We start from the raw sequence: 17412 nt of genomic DNA, 5'->3' as shown, positions 1-17412 counted from the left end.
CTTACAAATACGCAGCTTTCCTCTCCAAAAGATGTTAATTTGATGGACTGTTGCATAGAATACTTATACGCTATTGTGATGTTTTTATCAGATGTTTGATGTTATGTAATGTTTGAACTCTCATTGTGACTGAACCCATTCACTGCAGAGGATCCAGTGGTGAGCAGGTATATAATGCTATATTTCTACAAATCTTTTTCAGTTATCCGCTATAAAGAAACAAACATCTATATCTTAAATGGCCTAAGGATGAACACTTTTTTTTTTTTGAGCAAATTTTCATTTTTTAAGTTAACTGTTTCCTAATTGTTCCAAATGGATCAGTGGGTCAGTGAATTGAACCCAAGAAATCAGTCTAATTTGTAAATAAATTATTCATATTGGTTTTGTGGACTGGATCAAACAGTTCACTGAAACGATTTTACTCAAAAGAAAGATTAGAATTGGATACTGCCCCCAGAATAATTCTGATCTTTCAGCAGCCCTGGCCACTGTAAATAGGGCTCCCTAACAATAATGGCCTTGTACATTTTAAAAATAAGATTTAAAAATTGTTGTGTGCCCCCAGAATAATTCTGATCTTTCAGCAGCCCTGGCCAGAAGTTGAGATTTTTACCGAATAATGTCAGTGAATCAGTGGTTTTAGAATGCTTTTTTTTGGTCATTTGTTAGTCATTCAATCCTCATTCTCTTTCCAAATCAAGGGTCAGCAGAATATTCTTCAAAAATTCATCTAATAATGGTAATATTAGATAAATGGTAATAATTCATAATAATCAATATGCATTGATTATTGTGTCAATAATCAATGGTAATAATAATCAATATGCATATCTTTGAGTGTGTAAACTGTTTTCCACTTAATCGCTTAAATTGGACATATTTAAAAGATATTAAAAAGTGCAAGTCATCAGTTGTTATTTCAACAGAACCACTCAGGTCAAAGTAAGGTGTTATGTGAGTTGGGTAAAGTTGAATTTTGTCCCTCAAATCTGATTTATGCAGCTTCGAGTCATTAAGTGTTTTTAAACCATACTTTGTCCATACTATCTAATGTAAAATGTCACTTATTGTGCAATTGTTATTTTTAATCAAATGTTTCATCTGAGCTAGAGAACTCTGGTAGCTTCCAGAATTGGCCGATGGCGGACCGGTCTATTGCAGGAGAAACCGACTTTTCCCATTTCTATCTCTTCCGTTTTACGTTAACTTTTTTTCGACAGTTTAAAATATACAGAAAATTTTCACTAGCAGGGTGAATAGCTTATGTGTGCCAGTAGTTCATAAATAGCTCGTGTATCTGGGCGGACACCCCTCCGCTCTTCGTAAATGGGATATGACCGGTCGCATATGATCCTCGTGCTCCTTCAGTCTGGTTTGTGTTTTCTCGAGCGGCGCCTTTCTAAACTCTTGAGGAGTGACACTTAAGACCGTCTGCAATCATGGAGTGGAAACCTATGGAAATAAACCCGGAGGTTTAACGCTTTATCATGATTTAGCCTCGCTAGCTGATTTGTGTATCGTGCATGCTTTCACTTCCTCTTGACTGATCATGACCGACATATTTGTGCGCTTGTATTGGTTTCAGATGCTGAATAAGGTACGTTCGCTGAGTCATAAAATGAGGTGATGGTGAAACTCTCTGCAGGACAGGTCTGTGGCGTCTGGGACTGAACCGTCATGGACCCCAATCTGAAATGAAAGGGCGTGGGCTTACACACAGCATCACCTGCTATGCACAATAACACGCAGCATTTTTATATGCATGCTAAACGCAATAATTTGTAATTTTGCATAATACCACAATTAATATATTAGTCGTTTATAATATACGGTCATTGAGTAGGCTATATCAGACATTGATTTTGTTGGATTTGAATAGATAACGGGTCTCGAATAATGTGATTTTTCGTAAACCCCTTTTTCTGTGTAGGTATTAAGTAAGTTGGGTGTGGGCTCGAGCTGGCGTTTTGTGGATGTTTTGGGTCTGGAAGATGAGTCTTTGTCAGGGGTGCCCTCACCCTGTTGTGCCATGATGCTGCTCTTCCCTTTAACGCAACAGGTACGTACAGACGCACGCACGCACACAAAGCATTACAGTAAACGCGGGCGTGGTCCTCTCTCTCAAGTCAGGAATCGATACGTTAAAAACTAATAGATGCTCAAAAGTTGTGTGGTTTAATTATAGGTAAGATAAAAAATTAAATTTTCTTTAGTAGCCTAAATAGCTTTTCAGTTGGAATTGAGAGCAGCTTTACAATAATTGTCTTACTCACATACCATATTAATTGTATAACTAAAGCCCACATCTCTCTTCTTTGTTTTAGCATGAGGATTTTCGTTCCAAACAGTCTGTTGACGACTCTAAAAGTGTATATTTTCTGAAACAAACTGTGGTCAACTCTTGTGGAACTGTGGGTTTGGTACATGCTGTGGCCAACAACCAGGACAGTATTGATTTTGGTCAGTAAAAATGTGCCATCAACTGTCTCTCAAACACAAGATGTTTACTAATGCTGAATACAGCTAGTGGCTTTGTTGATTAAACAATAATGGATTTTATTTAATTTATCTTTACATACTGTAATTTGACTAAATTCAAAAACATTTAGAATCCTTAGCCATTTAAATCCAGACTGCAACAATTTACATAAGCATCACTACAGTTGAAATACAACGTTACAAATTTGACAATCCACTGTACATTTCAATATGGAAGCAAGTCGTTTTCTGTTAATGTGTGAAACTTCCAGTTCATTAGCTGCTGTAGGGAAATAATGAGAAGAATAACAAAGTGCAGTAAAACTGATTGCACTACAAAAAAGTGTGTTCATAATTAAGATAATACATTACAATAATATGGTAAGACAAACCAATTTGCAATAACAAGCAGCAAAACAAGTTGTTTTGTACAGCTAAAAATGGCCGAAGGCCAGACACATTAAGCTTAGCAAATGCAGTGCTCACTCTTATTGGAAAAATAAGGTGGATAAGTTTACATTGCAGATTCATGATTAGACACTTAGTAACCCCACCCCCCTTCCTGTCTATAGACAGTGACTCTGCACTGAAGAAGTTTCTGGAAGCCACCTCAGGGATGTCTGCCGCAGAAAGAGCCAAAGAACTTGAACAAAATAAGGTATTGTAAGTGTTCATTAAAAGCCACACTAAATGTGATTTGTCACATAATCTTTGCCAAAAACAAAGATTAACTTCAGAAACGTTAACTATCATGTGACTCAAAGGCCTACTTAATTTTTTTTTTGTGTGTGTAGTATTCAACACAACCAATAGGTGGAACTATTGTACTATTTTTATTTTCCACGTTTAAAACAAATGCATTCAAACTTGGTTTGTGCTTTTAAAATGAAGTTGCCATTTTATTCAGGCCATCCAGGAAACTCATGATGCAGTTGCTGATGAAGGACAGTGTCGGGTAAGACAATAACACAAAAAAAAAAAAAACAATAAAAAAGAAAACAAAAACTTTACATTTCTTTATTTTTGTTTTCCCTCCATCTCTCGTATTTTAACAGCCAGAGGCAGACAAAGTCAACTTCCATTTCATTACATTTGTCAATGTAAATGGTCAGCTTTATGAGTTGGGTAAGTGGATGACATAAATTGGAGTGTAGGATCTGTTTCTGTGCCAGTGAATTGCATTTAAATATAAACTCCTTAAATGTCTATGAGAATAAAAAGTGAGTGTTTTGTTGTCTCAGATGGCAGAATGGATGGACCTGTGAAACATGGAACTACAAAACCAGAAAGCTTTGTCATGGTAAGCACACATTTTCCTAGGTGTGGGTGTTCGTAGTTCATGGCAACTGTAGCATGTTCTCTTGTAAACTGTCATTAAAGCAATGAGCCTTCTTCCCATGACTGAATAACTGACTTCATCTCTCTGTAGGATGCGGCAAAGGTGTGCCGTGAGTTTATGGAGCGAGAGAAAGGGGAGGTGCGTTTCTCTGCTGTGGCTCTCTCCAAAGCGTGAGAGGAACCAGACAACTTAGCTTGAACCATGAGCTGTTTCAGAAAACCCTTCATGCACTTACTATACACAGAGCACAGAATCCAAACATATACCATCCCTTGATACATGCTACACAAACTGCCTGCCTGTCTGAATGTGAATTACTGTGATTTCTAATTTATTTTATTTGGTCTCCTTATCAATCTACAACTACTATGTTCTTTGTAAACCTCAGTATTTATTTTTAGCTTTTGTTGATGTACCTCATTTAGTTCTAGTTCTAATACTTTTGGGCACTTTTTTGATGGGGGCAACAATTAGTAGAAATTTAATTGTGAACTCATAAGCTTGGAGGCGTATGTTCAAAATAAAGAAAACCGAGAAGGGTAATTTGCTTTTTGTGCTGTATTGTTTTTGACATAACATCGCTGGAACTATCACATCACTGACTGACAGTTTAACTTCTCATTTAGACATTACACTAGGTGGTTACTGAATACTGCAGCATATATACAGTTTATTTAGACTTATTTCACCCATGCGTGCCACCTGATATACATAAACAGAGCTGTGACTCTAGCTAACTGAAGGGGATCTTGGCCTGACTTTTCATTGATAAAAAGAACTGAAAGAATATAAACACTCAAAAATTGTAGAATGAATTCATTATAATGGTTACGGCCATGGTCAAACATGTCTTGAACACTGTGTAGGGAAATAATTTTGAACAATTTGTAATAGGGATGCACTGGTATCGGGCCGATACTGAGCTCTTGTACTCGTACTCCTACTCATTAAAATGCCCCGATACCAAACGCCGATACCACACAACACGTGCTAAGTGTCATATTCAGACAAAAAAAAAAACAACAACAGACAGCAGAATGAAGTTATTAGAGATTTAGATTGTCTACGTAGGATATTTATACAATGCACGCTGAGTTGATTAAGCGCAGCGGCGGAGATGCGCGAGCTTGTCGAGTGAATATACAGTTCATCACTGGAAAGTTTGTAATTTGGGCGGATATGTCAAAAACAAGTAAAACAATGCACAAGTTACTTAACGGTAGAGAGTGAGAGAGAGAGAAAGAGAGAGCATGCTGAATTTGTTCTGACACAGTTTAACTATGAGTTCTTGTCATTTTATTACCATCTTCTAAACTATAGAGAATAAACTGTTATAATGTGAAATGTTGAAGGTGTCTGAAAATTTTTTGGTTTGACTGTATCTATTTAATAAATTAAATCAACCAGCTAACATTATACATGCTCTTTTGATTTCTGTAACCAAATTAAAAAAAAAAATTACAAATGCAATAAAAATATACTAATATCTAATCGATATAGTAAAGTAAAAAAAATAAAAGTACATCCATCAGTATATTACATTAAAAAATAGTGCTCATAGACTACAACATTATAATGTTTGACCATGGCCGTAACCATGTCTTGAACACTGTGTAGGGAAATAATTTTGAACAATTTGCAAATATTTTAAAATATGCGCACATTCACTCATATGTGTATGCCTAATATGTCAAAAAATAAAAGTTACATGTAACATAATCACAATAAACAAAGAGTTTACATGAATCAAATTATACCAAAACTGCTATAACAGCCAATGGGTGTCATTCAATAATTGTAATTATTTTTATTTACACAAACTATCGAACTTTTCATTTTCTAATTCACAACACTGCATACACGCATTAATTTGCTTAAAAAGGTCCTGTATGTGATTTTTTTTTTTTTGGACTGCATAAAAATACAATAATATGTTTTCAGATATTTACTAATCATTTTAACACGTTTCTCTGAAAAACAATGCTACAACTAGTTCCCTTTCAAATTTGGTCTCTCTACACTTAGCCATCACCACACTGAGAAACTATTTCCTTTAAAAAATCTCTTATCAAAAAAAACTCGTACTACTCAATCACGACAGTTTACACTGGCCAATGGCATTCAAGCGTGCAAATTATGGGTGGGGTTCCCAAACATATAAGGCAGCGCTTAATGCAAGCTGGGCAACTTTTGGTCCTGGAAGGTTACTGTCCTGCAGTTTAGCTCCGACCCTAATCAAACACACCTGCCTGCTTTCTAGTGATCCTGAAGACAGATACCCTTTCCAAATACCCACACTTGTGATCTTGGCCACTTGAGACAGTAAATGCGACAGAAAATCCCAGATAATTAAAAAAAACAAAAAAAACAAAAAAAAAAAAAAGCACAGGAATCTCGCTAGAGATCACGGAAACCTTTCCGATATAAGTTAAATAGTAATAACAATTAGATACTACACATTATTTGGAAGAAATACAAAGTGTTGCATGTTTTATTCGTGCAAGGTGAGTAGCTATATATTCATTTTGTAGGCTACAACATTTGTAACTGCTTTTTATTATTTAATTAGAAGCACCACAAATTAAATTGTCATCTGCTATAGGGACTACTAAAAAAATCATTTAGAAGTTCATTTTTAAATGCAAAGAATTGAAAATAAAAACAAAGCTATTTAAACATTTGCAGTTTTACAACACTATAAGTGTGTCTCATCAGATAATGAAAACGTCTACACACACTGGTTCCCTCGACAAAAAGCCTATAGGATTTTCCCATAGGCTTTTGGATTATCGCAAAAATAAGCTCTTTGTTCAGCCATAGTTCATGAAATTTACACGTTTTGACAAGATACAGTGTTGCTCAAAAGTATATAACCTCAATGAATGCATAGAGCACATAGAGACTCTTTCACCTAGATATCACACACACATCACAAATATACACTTAAACATACATACTAAAGCTTGTTTTTCACTTAGGTCTATTTGTATTACTAAAAAATATCAGATTACTCAATTATCAAAATAATCAGTAGATTACTTGATTACCAAAACAACCAGTAATACAAAAATGCATTGTTTTGATTTGTGACTAAAAGACAAATATTTTGTCATTTAAAAAAAAAAACAATCTTAAAGTATTAGCTTAAAATCTTAAAAATAGTATTAAAATATTGTCTCATTCTAGTGAACCAAATATCTGGATATCTCGTGAGCTTAGTGTGTTGTCACATACCCTAGTGTTGATAAGTGGTGATATAGCTCATAATTTTCCAAGTGTATGATACAGCTTTCATTCTTCAGGTCAATCATATTCATGAAAAAATAAATAAATTAGAAAAAATCTGTTTGCATAAGGAAATTGAAAACTTTGCCATAATATCCTTTCAAATGTTAATGTTGCCACAGTCATTGCATTCTTTTGTGCTTCACTTTATTTGTGCCATTTAGTTTTATTAGTTTATTAGAATTTGAAAGATAATTACAAAATAATTTGATAAGTAAGATCTCTTATTTTAGTCCTTAAAAAACAAAAAAGTATTGCTTGAAAAGTCCTTGAAAGTCTCGGAATTTCATGTTGCAATTTCTGTTCAAACCCTTGCCAGCTCCATTTAGTCCCATTTAGCAACTTGTTAGCAACCGTATTTTTTTAAGAAACATAACAGTTAAAAAAAAAAAAAATCACGAGTGGGGTGTAAATGGTGTGTTTGGAAGCTATCGTGGCCCACCTCTGCCCTGTTGCCGCAATGACTTGGTGAGTGAGAAACATTGCACCTCCCTTCTAAGCCCTGCTGCGTCCCTGCAAACTTTGCTTACAAAGCTTTCTCCATGGGGGGCCAGTCAAAAAAGGACACACACGATTTAAAAAATAATTGCTTTATTCAGCGATTTCTTCTCTTCCAGGACAGTCCTCTGTTGAAAATTATGGAGGACTGTCCCAGAAGAGAAGAAATTGTTAAATAAAGTTGTTATTTTTGTTTTCTTTGCAAACAAAAAGTATGCTCGTCGATTCATAAAATTACGGTTGAACTATTGATGTCACATGGACCATTTGTGCTTTGATCGTGGTAGGACCCTTGCTGTCTATGAGTGGGTCAGAGAGCTCTCAGATTTCCTCAAAAATATATTAAGTTGTTTTCCAAAGATGAACGAAGGTTTACTAGTTTTGATCGACATGAATTTTAATTTTTGAGTGAACAATCCCTTTAATATGTTTTTAAGATGCTGAAAAAAGCTCAAATGTCAGGGCATTTCAGAACTTCTCCAGGGCCCCAAAACTGGCTCCCAGAGTATTAAAGGGAGCAAGGAGACTAAAACCCCCTCATCCTTGCACTCTGCCCACTTGGGACTTGGCACTTGTGTTGGATGGGGGATGGGGGGGGGTATAAAAACAATGTTTTATACTTTAAATAACTTTGTAAGTAGTAAAACAACAACAGGCAAGTTTACTCTAAACAACAAAAACAAAAATTAATTTTAAAAACCACGCCAATTGCAAACAATAATAACAAAAACACACAAGTCCGGTGAGTGAGAAAAAGTCAATAAATGTGGAACTCGGCTGTCAAGGCTATTTTTTTTCACTTAAACATCTTATGAAGTGATTATTTTCTCTTTAAGACAGCTGATGCCAATGTATTTTTCGGTGAGTCCGCTATGTTAGCAATAATAAGGTTACCTGCCTGACGGATAGTATTAATAATGTCTACAACGCACACTTGCGCTGTCTCAGCGCGACCACAACAGCATGAAGTTGTCTAATTTGGCACGGTCTCCCTGCTATAATAGAAGTAGTGAGGCTTTCCTCTGTGTATACTTATCCTTACAAGTACAATTTTAGCTGTATTATTTGTGTCCCCTTCAAAAATTGCTCTTGAGAATGTTTTATGTTTATTGTCCCACCCCCTACTGTAAGCCAAAATTTACTGTGTTCGAGCCATTATAGTCTACCAGCTTGCATGCTCTCTCTCTCAAGACTGTGCTCCTGTTCGCATTAACCTCTGTTAAACAAGTTGGGGACCTGCAGGTCGTTGTCAATTGACAACTTGTGCACTGATTTTGGGCCAGGTGATTGCAGAGTCACTTTCAAGCCTAGGAAGTTGTTGTACCTAAGTTTATGGACCTAAAGTGCTTTTGATGCCGTTTAGAGCACATATCATGACACTATCAGCTTTGCACCCTGAGACATATATGTTGAGCGCTCTAGACAGTTTAGGTTCTCAGGACAGCTGTTTGTATGCTTTGGTCGACACACGAAAGGCCTGCCTGTGTCTAAGCAAAGACTCACATTGGATTGTCGATGCGATTGCCTTGGCTTTTGGCTCTAGGAATATGGAATTTTCTAATTGGGGTACAAGCCCACTCCACTAGGGGAATGGCTTTCTGCTGGGCCTAGGCAAATAGCATATCTGTTGGTAGCAGGTTGGTCATCACCCAACACTTTTTGTGTGGTTTGATAACTTAGATGTGTCATCACTTGCTTCACACGTATTATCCGTTGGAGCAGCACAACCGTCCACCCAATTATTATCTGAGCCATTCGCCTGGTTTCCACTTGGTTGTATACAATGCCCCCTCAATGCCATTGCTGTCAGCTCATAACGTTTATTATGATACAACCAGATGACAATGTGGCCAACATAAAAGCACGAGCCACACACTAGGCCTACTCATTATTGCACCGGATCCATTGTCCCATTAAACATAAGTTTGTATCAAGTTAATTAATTTCTTAAGTAATTGCTGTTGAATATCATCAACCAATCATGTTCTTTAGTGTCTGAACAGTGTCAGCCCTGCCTGCAGTGTGTTGGGGAAAGTTACTTTTAAAAGTAATGCCTTACAATATTGCGTTACTCCCTAAAAAAGTAACTAAATACGTTTACTTAGTTACTTTTTATGGAAAGTAATGTGTTACATTACTTTTGCGTTACTTTCATGTTACTTTTTAAATATGAGCAGGGCTTGATTGTTCTTAATATAAGAAGTTCTATTTATAGCAAATATAAAAGCCCTTTCACACCAAAAAGTGTAATGAATAAACCTCAGGCTGAAGGAAAAGTAAATTCATGTCTGTACAGCAGAACACAGCAGAAGAATGTTCAACACTCTTCAGCAATAAAAAAAAAAAAACAATGAAGCACAATTGTTAGTTTATCTAAAGTCATTTTTGATTATTAGTATGGTTGAACTGGATCATTAAAGGTCAGCAGCAAAGACACTGTTAATAAAATGGGAATAGATACATTTGTGTTATTTAATATATTTAGTTATTGCAGGTTTGCGTCATATTCTGAGTTTGCATTTCACTGTTTTGATTAATTTTGATGAATACTAAATCTGTTTTGTTTTTTGTTTTTTTGTGAGTGGGATGAATGAATGTACATTCACATTTAGTCTAGAACTACAGTAACATCATGTTCACACAGCGCACACAACGCCTCCATACTTCTGATTTCTCCCAATATAGGAACAGGAGGCTTGCCAGTCAAAAAATGGGAATACAAAGTAACTGGCGTTACCGAATAATGTGTTACCTTACTACTAACTTTAAAGTAACTTTAAAAAAAACAATCTAACCAAATAACTCACATTTCTTGTAATGCATTACCCCCAACATTGATTAATGCATTACCCCCAACATTGATCTGCCTGCCAGTTACCAATAAAATTTTGATACCCTGGTTTGTCAGCTGATGAAAAACAGTGTATTGCAGCCATTGAAGCCTGCAAAAGAATTGGTTTAGAGATCACAGATTCTACCCAACCTACAAAAAGCCTCAGCATCCATCTAAAAAAAGCTCTATGACCAGAGGAATATTAAACATGAGTAAAACAACTCATCACACTTACACTGTAAGGCTTAACCTTGCAAGTTGCGCTTGTTCCTTGTTGTATATGGCAACCTGCGTTGAGTAAGCGTTAGGTGGGAGAAACTGTCAATATTACATAGGCTACTGCACCTTCTAATATCTTCTAACCCTTCAATATTACATACTGTATGTTCTAATATTAGTGAATGTGGAGTATTCTAAATGAGCAGCCACATGCTCAAGGTTAGTTATTTGCATAAACATGCCCAAATCATCTCCATATAAGGACTTTCTGTGAAACCTTTCCTTAACAGCCCTTCCTCTAGAGTCTGGACAGACATACTCCAACCACATATGCTGGTCTCTATAGACGGGCTATGTCTGTAGCAATGCCAAATGTGCAGTCCTCAAAAGCAGTTCAAACACATAAACACCTTTTATACAGGCCACATATATATGAGAGCGTGTGCTCCTGACAGGTGCGCAAGAATGCACAAGACTGTCCCAGATCTTAAAAACAATCATGGAGTACATCTTACATCCTCCTTGATATATGGAAGAATGTGTATTCAAATGGAACTGTATGTGTTTACTGTAGGAGAGCAGGGAGAGCAGTATTACACGAGTGCTGTTTGTCCCGAACATCATGAGTTTAAGTGTGATTTTATGCAACAGATCAGTAAACAAGAAGTTGATATTATGCTATTTTTTAAACACAATATTATATGTATATATATTTTGCAGAGAACATATTACCTTTAAAGTCTCCGAGCAACATTTCCCCCCAAATTCTTAATAATAATAATTTTTTAATTACTTTCAATTAATTTACCCCCAAAATTCCTTTTAAGTTTTTAATAATAATAATAATAATAATGAATTATTCAGTTCATTTCAATTAATTTCCCCCAAATTCTGTTTTCAGTTTTAATTGTTCTGTTCTATGTTTTAATAATTTAATTAAATTTTAATAATAAAAAGCATGCATTTAAAAATGAATTTAAATGAATTTAATAATTCATTATTATTATTATTATAATTATTATTTACAATAATTGCACCTATTTAACTTTCTTTTATAACTTTCTGTAATTCGCAGATTTGTAATTTTATTTAGTACACGATTAGTATATCAACAGCTCACCTTTCGTCATTACTCTCACAGACACAATCACATGACCGAAATGAATAGAAAAGGCAAAAGGGCACAGGACAGGAAAAGACAAAGGGAAAAAGAACAATGCATTAACATAAAGTAAACAAACAAAATTTTTAGCCTAACCTATCCATTTTTTTCACTGTAAGTCATGAACTTAATCAACATTAACGCTGTTGCTTGATAGGGCAAAGTGCAAAAAAACTAAATAGCAGTATGTGTGTGAATGGGCGTTTTGTTTACATTTGAGAGAAACTGAGGAGATTGTTAACATAGATGCAAACTATACCTTTCATGGAAAATCGCATTTTTGAATTCAAAATATTGTGCTTCATGTAGATCTAATACATGACTACTTCATACATCAATGCAGAAAAATGCTGAACTTTTGTCTTTAATGTTTTTAGTGTTTTTTTAAATCTTATAATTTATATTATATAATGTCTACAAATAAATCCAAAAGCAAAACACATTAAAATAATTACATTAAGTAGTGGAAACGGCAAATGAGCAATTAAGTGATCATATTCTGCCATTTAATGGTTATAGTGGGAATATCATGTCATTTTCCAAAAGGTGTCAGAAATCTTCACTTAAAGGGATAGTTTACCTAAAAAAGAAAATTCTGTCAATAATTACTTACCCTCGTGTCCTTCCAAACCCATAAGACCTGCATTCATCTTTGCAACACAAATTAAGATATTTTTGATGAATTCTGAGAGTTCTCTGACTCTCTCATAGACATCAATGTAATTACCACGATCAAGGTCCAGAAACGTAGTAAGAACTTCGTTAAAATAATTCATGTGACATCAGGGGTTCAACCAGAGCTGACCAAAGGCATAAGCGAACTAAGCAGGTGCTTAGGGCCCCGTGGCCACCAGGGGGCCCCCAAGAGTACATGAAATAGCTTGATTTAAAAAAAAAAATTGGTGATATATTGTGTGAATGGACAATGATAATTATACAAAAACGCAAAATTAAAACAAGTCAATCCACTTTACATTCAAACAACCACAGCACAAAGTCAAGTCAAGTCAAGTCAAGTCACTTTATTGTCACATCACCACAGCACATGTGCCTTGGTGAGTGAAATTCTTGGGAGCGTGCACCAGAAATTGCAGAAACAGTTAACATATACAGTAACCATACAGACTTCAACAGGTGAAAATATGCAATATGCACATACATATAGTCAGTACACACAGTGTACTATTGGACATACTTACAGTTAGCACTACACATTTTACGCAATATGTACATACATACAGTTAGCACTACACATTATACACTATACACAGAATGTACACATTCTAGATTATGTAGACATATATACGCATGAAAATATGCTAAGTGTACGTGGGCTGGATACAGAAATGTTATGGATGTGCATTGGATGGAATCCAGTGGTAGCAGGTAGATTATTGTGTTAAATAGTTCGGTGTTGAACTGTCAAAGTTAAAGTGCAGTGTGTGGCATACCATATTGTGGAGTATGCTGTAGGGTGTATTAGTTCAGACTGTTCATAAGTCGGATAGCCTGAGGGAAAAAGCTATCCCTCAGTCGGCTAGTGCGGGATCGGATGCTGCGGAGACGTCTTCCTGAGGGCAGCAGCGGAGAGAGCAGTCTGTGGGAAGGATGGCTGGAGTCACTGATGATCCTCCGGGATTTCCTTATACACCGCCTGGTGTAGATGTCCTGGAGGGAGGGAAGCTCACCTCCAACAATGTGGCTGGCAGTTCGCACGACCCTTTCAGAGCTTTGCGGTTTGCCAGCGGTGCTGTTTCCAAACCAGGCAGTGATGCAGCCCCGTCAGGATGCTCTCTATAGTGCAGGTGTAGAACGATCTGAGGATGCTGGGGCTCATTCCAAACTTCCTCAGCCTTCTCAGGAAGAAGAGGCGTTGATGTGCCTTCATCAGCACTGCATCAGTGTGTGTAGACCAGGTGAGATCCTCACTGATGTTAACACCGAGGAACTTGAAGCTGCTTACCCGCTCCACAGGTGTCTTGTCGATGGTGATGGGTGTGTGTTCTCTGCTCTGTCTCCTGAAATCCACCACCAGCTCCTTGGTCTTGTCGATGTTGAGTGAGAGGTGGTTGTCCTGACACCATTTAGTCAGGGTGCTCACCTCCTCTCTGTAGGCCGTCTAATCGTTGTCGGTGATCAGGCCTATCACCGTTGTGTCATCAGCGAATTTGATGATGACGTTGGAGCTGTGTGTGGCTGTACAGTCATGTGTGTACAGGGAGTACAGGAGCGGGCTGAGGACACAGCCCTGAGGAGCACCAGTGTTGAGGGTCAGCGGGGATGAAGTGTTTTTGCCCATTCTGACCACCTGACTTCTGCCTGTTAGGAAGTCCAGGATCCAGCTGCACAGAGATCTGTTTAGTCCCAGAGTCTGGAGCTTCGCAACAAGTGTGGCAGGCACTATGGTGTTAAATGCTGAGCTGTAGTCCACAAACAGCATTCTCACATAGGGTGTTCTTATTTTCCAGGTGGGAGAGAGCAGTGTGTAGAGTGAAAGCAATAGCATCGTCTGTAGAACGGTTGCTACGATATGCAAATTGTAGCGGATCCAGTGAGGCAGGCAGCACAGAGCAGATGTAGTCTCTGACGAGTCTCTCAAAACACTTACTGAAGATGGGTGTGAGAGCAACAGGCCTCCAGTCATTCAAGCATGTGATTTTATTTTTCTTTGGTATGGGCACAATGGTGGATTTTTTGAAGCACGGGGGAACCACAGAGAGAGAGAGGGAGAGGTTGAAAAAGTCTGTAAAAACACCGGCTAGCTGGAATGCGCATGCTCGGAGCACACGGCCTGGGATGCCATCAGGACCCGCTGCCTTGCGGATATTCACCCGTCGGAAGGATCGGGTTACATCCGCGACAGAGACGGAGAGTGCACTCACCTCTTCTGCAGCAGCTGCGGGAGCGCTCTCTGTGTGGGCGGTGTTGTTGTGAGCCTCGAAACGAGCATAAAAGTTATTCAGCTCGTCCGGTAGAGAGGCGGCAATGTTCACAGTAGCTGGTTTGTTCCCTTTAAAGTCTGTGATTTTATTGATTCCCTGCCACATGCCTCTTGCATCGCTGGTGTTGAATTGTTCTTCAACTTTGTTTTTGTATTGTCTTTTTGCGGCTTTGATGGATTTCCTGAGATCGTAACTGGCTTGTTTGCGCGATCATCAGCGTTTCCGGATTTAAAAGCGGATGTCCGCGCTGACAAGGCTGCTCGAACATCGCTATTAATCCACGGTTTTTGGTTGGGGTAGATGTGGATTGTTTTTGTCGGCACTACATCTTCTACACACTTCCTGATGAAACACGTTACAGTTTCTGAGTACGCCTCTATGTCGTCATCAGACGCTGCCCGGAACATGTCCCAGTCCACGTGATCAAAACAGTCTTGTAGTATAGCGTCTGATTGGTCCGACCAGCACTGAATTGTCCTGAGGGCGGGTGCTTCCCGTTTCAGTTTCTGCCTATAAGCAGGCAGCAGCAGAATGGAAGAGTGATCCGATTTGCCGAAAGGTGGGCGTGGGAGAGATTTGTAGGCGTCCCGGAAAGGAGAGTAGCAGTGGTCCAGTACACGATCACCACGCGTGTTGATGGTGATGTGTTGAAAATATTTCGGAGCTATTGTTCTGAAGTTGGCTTTGTTAAAGTCCCCCATAACAATAAACGCTGCATCTGGGTACGCGGTTTGCCTGCTCACTTCTTATATCCCATACAGTTCCTTGAGTGCCTGGTCTGTGTTGGCTTGAGGGGGAAATGTAAACAGCGGTGATTATGACCGCTGTGAATTCCCTCGGTAGCCAGAATGGTCGACACAGAAGCATATGAAATTCCAGATCAGGGGAGCAGAAGGATTTAATAGAGTGTAGGTTCCTTTCATCACACCACGAGTTGTTGATAAAGAAACAAACACCCCCACCTCTGCTTTTCCCTGTGAGCTCTTTCGTTCTGTCCGAGCGGTGCACGGAGAACCCCGTAAGCTCGATGGCTGAGTCTGGAACCACTGCAGACATCCAGGTTTCTGTGAGGCAAATAATGCAGCAGTCCCTTGTTTCTCGTTGGTATGAGATACGTGCCCGCAGTTCGCAAAGTTTGTTGTCCAGTGACTGAACGTTAGCCAGCAAAAAAGGGGATGGGAGAGGAGGTCGGAGGGGACGACGTCTGAGTCTGACGAGGACGCCGGCTCTCTTTCCTCTTTTCCGGCGGCGTTTCCTCGGTCGCGCGCTCCCCCAGCGCAGCCTGACAAAGGGCTCTGATGCGGTGTCTGTAAACAAAGCGCCGGCGTTCAAGAACTCAAAGTCCGGTTTGCGTTCCGCGACGTAGGAACCGATGTTCAGAAGCGTGTGTCTATCGTAGACAGTTATACAAACAACATCCAACACGTAGAACAACAAAAAAACAAGTAAAAACAGACGAAAAACTGCAAAGTTTACTCGGAGCTCGCAACACACGGCCGCCATGCTCGGCGCCATCTTGGATGTGCGACGCGTCATGGAAAAATCAGATCAGAGATGTTTACTGTAGGTTAGTCAGAATCCGCTCTGAAATAATAACAATAAAAAATTTACTAAACACAATCCACTTAAAAATCTAAAATAATAAAAGTGACATTTTAATACAGCCAAGTATGGTGACCCATACTCAGAATTCGTGTTCTGCATTTAACCCATCCATAGTGCACACACACAGCAGTGAACACACACACACACACACACACACACACACACACACACACACACACACACACACACCCACCCACCGTGTCTATATGTCTATACACATTCACACCCACACCCGAAGCAGTGGGCAGCCATTTATGCCATCCTCTCTATTTGCTGAACTCAACGTCACTGGACCTAGTCATTCAGGTATAGCCTACTTGTTCTTTTATCACCTCTCTATTTGCTGTACTCAACGTCACTGGACCAAGTCATTCAGGTATAGCCTACTGGTTCTTTTATCCTTGAAGATTTTCCTCAAAATGATTCACAATTTAGCTGTATTTGTATTATAATAACGTTTGGGTAGCCACTAGAGGGCGTCATTGTACCGTGAATGATCTCTCAGTCCCATTTATTTTGATTAAAGTGTAAGGCACAGAATGCCTTTACATGGTTTAACCGGATTTCAAGTAAAACAAGGTGAAAGTTTGAACGTGTTTAGAGAATTGAAGTTAACATTTGTATTTATAGTGGAAATGATTGAGAAATATTTAGCTCTTTTCTGTGTACTCTGTTTTTTGGTAGAAAATATTAATCTGTGTCTTAGTAAATGTGAATAAGTGTGAGATACACACAACTGTTTAACGTTATGCTTATTGTTATGTTAATACAGTTAAACTCGTGAGCTTTTCTAACGTTCTAACCAGTTTTTGGATGGTATTAATCTAGAACCCCACCTTTCTTTCTTTCTTTCTTTCTTTCTTTCTTTCTTTCTTTCTTTCTTTCTTTCTTTCTTTCTTTCTTTCTTTAACAACTCATTTTGCTCTCAGCTGTGTCTTAATGAAGAATGACCTTTCTGGTGCATGATTTTGAAGAATCTTGCTTGATTGAACCAATCTTCCCACTCTCTGTATCTTTCTCTGTTGGCCATTGGTTCCTCTCTGCCCTT

At 38.3% G+C, this 17412-nt stretch overlaps 1 protein-coding gene across 1 annotated transcript; it reads left to right on the top strand.

The window, feature by feature from the left end:
* The first annotated feature begins 1323 nt into the window (after positions 1-1323).
* Positions 1324-4363, top strand: LOC109092917 (ubiquitin carboxyl-terminal hydrolase isozyme L1-like). The gene is made up of 9 exons (XM_019106632.2): positions 1324-1475; positions 1589-1600; positions 1934-2062; positions 2328-2463; positions 3054-3139; positions 3389-3436; positions 3537-3606; positions 3723-3781; positions 3911-4363. Exons 1-9 carry the CDS (start codon positions 1443-1445, stop codon positions 3992-3994), a joined length of 657 nt encoding a protein of 218 aa, XP_018962177.1. The 5' UTR covers positions 1324-1442; the 3' UTR covers positions 3995-4363.
* The last annotated feature ends 13049 nt before the right edge of the window (positions 4364-17412 follow it).

Source organism: Cyprinus carpio, chromosome B1, assembly GCF_018340385.1.
Source record: "Cyprinus carpio isolate SPL01 chromosome B1, ASM1834038v1, whole genome shotgun sequence".
Taxonomy (NCBI): domain Eukaryota; kingdom Metazoa; phylum Chordata; class Actinopteri; order Cypriniformes; family Cyprinidae; genus Cyprinus; species Cyprinus carpio.
This window is presented reverse-complemented; position numbering and strand designations above follow the sequence as displayed.